Source organism: Otolemur garnettii, unplaced genomic scaffold (genome assembly GCF_000181295.1).
Source record: "Otolemur garnettii isolate 467f Iridium unplaced genomic scaffold, OtoGar3 scaffold00007, whole genome shotgun sequence".
Classification (NCBI taxonomy): domain Eukaryota; kingdom Metazoa; phylum Chordata; class Mammalia; order Primates; family Galagidae; genus Otolemur; species Otolemur garnettii.
The window spans coordinates 6,800,633-6,805,033 of record NW_003852402.1 but is presented as its reverse complement, the minus strand read 5'-3'; the positions used below and the strand labels follow the sequence as shown (position 1 = coordinate 6,805,033).

General features: G+C 44.4%; 1 protein-coding gene across 1 annotated transcript in view; it reads left to right on the top strand.

Moving 5' to 3' along the window:
* Positions 1-3,847, top strand: part of XRCC6 (X-ray repair cross complementing 6) — a 34,762-nt gene extending 30,915 nt beyond the window's left edge. The window contains exons 12-13 of the mRNA XM_003783155.3: positions 501-614; positions 3,424-3,847. Of these exons, the coding sequence (XP_003783203.1) occupies positions 501-614; positions 3,424-3,620 (311 nt within the window). The 3' untranslated portion in view covers positions 3,621-3,847. The remainder of the gene's footprint in view (positions 1-500; positions 615-3,423) is intronic.
* Positions 3,848-4,401: the final 554 nt, after the last annotated feature.

The following is a 4,401-nucleotide window of genomic DNA, read 5'->3' as shown; positions in this document are numbered from 1 at the left end:
CGGCTATTTTTTGGTTGCAGCCGTCATTGTTGTTTGGCGGGTCTGGGCTGGGGATTCGAACCCGCCACCTTAGGTGTACGTGGCTGGCGCCTTAGCCGATTGAGCTATAGGCGCCGAGCCAGCCAGGTCCTGTTTTTAATGTGCAGTTACGAGTTACAAGTGAAGTGTTATTTCATTAAACCTCTCTGCTTTCTTCTCTAAAATGGGTAGACAAATTTACCTGCCATATAGTTCTTTTGTTTGTTTGTTTTTGAGACAGAGTCTCAAGCTGTCGTCCTGGGTAGAGCTCTGTGGCACAGCAATCTATTTTAAACAGTGCCTGGCTATAGTGTGACTGTAATAAATTTGAATGTTGGAAGATACTTGTTAACTGCTGGAAAGACCCCTACCCAGACCCCCTCATCAGCAGTTAGGTGCTTTCTCTTCTGGTTCTCTGGGAGTTCGAACTGGACAAGGGCTCATAACTCACCTGACCTCTTTTCTGTGTTTTGATTTTCTAGTGCCCAAGGTTGAAGCAATGAATGAAAGACTGGGCTCCCTGGTAGATGAGTTTAAGGAACTTGTCTATCCACCAGATTATAATCCTAAGGAGAAAATTACCAAGAAGAAACAAGGTAAGGAGTTAAGTGTGGATGTTTAGTGGGTTATTTTATTTTACTTGAAGAGACAAAAGTCTCTGTTGCCGAGGCTGGAGTGCAGTGGTGCAATTACAGCTCATTGTAGCCTTGAGTTTCTGGGCTCAAGTGATTCTCCTGCCTCAATCTCTTGAGTAGCTGCAAACATAGGCACGTGGCGCCATTCTCAACTAATTTTTAAAAAATTTTGGAGATGGGGTCTCACTGTCTTGCCCAGGCTGGTCTCTAACTCCTGGCCTCAAGTGATCCTCCCATCAGGGTTTTTTTTGAGACAGAGTCTCACTCTTGCCCCTGAATAGAGTGCCATAACATCATAGCTCACAGCAACCTCAAACTCTTGGGCTCAAGCAATTCTCTTTCCTCAGCCTCCTAAGTAGTTGGGACTACAGGCACTCACCACAACGCCTGGCTGTTTTTTCTTTCTGGAGACAGAGCCTCAAGCTGTCACCTTGGGTAGAGTGCTGGCATCACAGCTCATAGCAAACTCCAACTCCTGAGTTCAAACAATTCTCCTGCCTCTGCCTCCCAAGTAGCTGGGATTACAGGCACCTGCCACAATGCCTTGCTATTTTTTGGTTGCAGCCGTCATTGCTGTCGAACCCGCTAGCTCAGATGTATGTGGCTGGTGCCTTAGCTGCTTGAGCCAGGAGGCACCGAGCCAGACCAGTAATTCTTAACAAGAAACTCTCAAGCCATCCCCTGCCTCAGCCTCCTGAGCAGCTAGGACTAAAGGCACCCACAACAATGCTTGGCTAGTTTTTTCTATTTTTTAAATAGAGAGAGGGTCTTGCTTTGGCTCAGGCTGATCTACAATTCCTGGGCTCAGGCAGTCCACCCACCGTGGCCTCCCAGCATGCTAGGATTATAGGTGTGAGTGACCAAATCTGGCCCATCAGGGGCTATTTTCTTTTTTTTGCCATTTTTGGCTGGGGCTGGGTTTGAACCCCCACCTCCAGCATATGGGACCGGAGCCCTACCCTTTTGAGCCGCAGGCGCCGCCTTAAAAAGTTATTTTTATGGTCTTATCATAGTGGAATGTCTTTTCAGAAATACCTATCCAATCATAAATATTTACATATAGCACCGTACACATTTTAGCACAAATATTCACATTCTTATCTAGTTTGCTATTTTACTACTCAAAAACAGTTATTTGTATCTCTAACGTATCTATGTCACTTTAAAAAGGCTGCAGAGTACTTCCGTGCAAGAGTGTTCCCCCCGTGTATTTGAGCAGACCTGTGTTGCTGGCTGTGCTATAGTGAGCACAAGCCAACTGTTAACCAGTGTAGATCCACAGTGTAGATCCTAGCAGTGGAGCTACTGGGTCAAGGTATGGATATTTAAAATTTTTATATGAAGAATAGATCACAACTATGGCACAGGATGGAAGAGGGAGGATAGGAGAGGAGGAGAGAGGTCAGATCGAGGGAGGAAGGATGGTGGGATCACACTTATGGTGCATAATGCAAGGGTACATGTCAGATCTGTTAAGTATAGAGTATAAATGTCTTAACACAATAATTAAGTAAATGAGATGAGTTATATATTAACCAGTGCAATGTAAGCATTCCTAATTCTATATGAAATCAGCACATTGTACCCCATAAATGCATTAATGTATACATGATCTGTGTGTTTATGATTTAATAAAAAAAATAAGTAAAATTCTTACAAGAATTACCTTTCCCAATAGTGATATGTGCACACCCATTCTGGGCTTTACATTCCCACAAAAATGATAGAGGGAAAATTATGTCCTGTTATGATGTGCAATTCTCCAGTTATGAGTAAGATGTTTCATTGGATGTTTTTTTTTCTGTGTACTACCTATTAGTAGCCTCAATCATTTTTTCCTACTGGACTGTATCTTAATGCTGGGCCCAAAGTTCTCTTTACCATTATGCTCACACATTTCTTTCTTTTTTTTTTTTTTTTTTTTTGAGACAGAGCCTCAAGCTATCCCCCTGGGCAGAGTGCCGTGGCATTACAGCTCACAGCAACCTCCAACTCCTGGGCTCAAGCGAGTCTCTTGCCTCCGCCTCCCAAGTAGCTGGGACCACAGGCGCCCGCCACAACGCCCGGCTATTTTTTGGTTGCAGCTGTCATTGTTGTTTGGTGGGTCTGGGCTGGGGATTCAAACCCGCCACCTTAGGTGTATGTGGCTGGCGCCTTAGCCAGTTGAGCTATAGGCGCCGAGCCTATGCTCACACATTTCAAACGACAGCATGTGTGTGCTCTTACCATTTCAGAACAGTTCTAGCTTAGGTTGAAATCCTTTTGACTGTTTTTGGTCACGTAAAGACATATTTGGGTCATGCTGAGGACATGTTGCTGTGAGGTTAAGTTGGTGGCCAAGTTTTTCTTTCTTCTGCATCAGAAGGGACACCTGTAGTGTGTTGATGGACCACTGTGACCTGTTTAGTGACTTGTTTCACTCAGCTTGCACATTCTTTCACATGCCATGGTGCCTTAGTATTTACATGGTGTAAAAGGTTTTTAAGGAATGAGGAATGGCTTGTTTACCCTGAGTGAGTAGCAGTTTGGGGTAAACTCACAGCATTCACACCCTCCAAGGTATGAGACATTTTTGATTTTATACTTAAATGAAGCTACCTTATCAAGATACCCACCTCTCCTGTGCTGTTCTAGGTAATAAGCACCACAGCTTTATGGAAAATGGTCACTTGCTGCCCACATCATCAAATCATATCAGGGCCCCCATGCTATGTAACTGGGATGCCTCTGGTAGTATTTCCAGTCATTTCTTCTTGACCTTTCTTCCCAGATGATGAAGGTCCTGGAAGCAAAAGGCCCAAGGTGGAGTTTTCTGAAGAGGAGCTTAAGGCCCATGTCAGCAAGGGCACACTGGGCAAGTTCACCGTGCCGATGCTGAAGGAGGCCTGCAGGGCATACGGGCTGAAGGGCGGGATGAAGAAGCAGGAGCTGCTCGATACACTCACTAAGCACTTCCAGAAAGACTGACTAGAAACTGTACATCCAGCCATCCTTACACACTGCAGCTAGGCTGCCTGTTTTTGTTTTTTTGCAGCAAGTTATATTATATGTTTCTCCTGAGCCAGAGTCTCCCTGACAGGCAAGGGACTTAGGTTTATGAGACTTTCTATTGTCATGGAGACCAGGCAGTCCTCACTTGCTGTGCCTTATGCTACTCCCAAATAAAAAGCCATAACTTTGTACTATACACTGTTCTTTAGTGTAGTGTATAGTGAAGGAAAAGGGTGTGTCTACCTTGCATTGGCTATTAGTATAATGTTCTAATTGTGAACCCACATCATCATAATGGAAACGAAACATATCAGTGGGGTTGGGGCAGTATGACAGTTAAGGACAGGTGAATATAACTGCAGAAATGACAAGCCTAGGAGGATTATGTTCTCCCTGTTCTCTGGCCACTCATTTTCCTTTAAATGTCTTATTGAAGAACACTCATTAAATCAGGTCTAAAACAGATTTTAAAAGCAGTAAGATTCTCCAAAATAAACTTGTTTTTTAGAGACAAAGTCTTCCTCTCTTTCCAAGCCTGGGGTACAATGGCACAATCATAGCTCATAACTTGAACTCCTGGGTTCAAGTTCCCATCTCAGCCTATTGAATAGCTGGGACTAAAGGTTCACACTCCAACACCCAACTAGTTTTAAAATTTTATTTAGGCTCGGCGCCTATAGCTCAACTGGCTAAGGCGCCAGCCACGTACACCTAAGGTGGCAGGTTCGAATCCCCAGCCCGGACCTGCCAAACAACA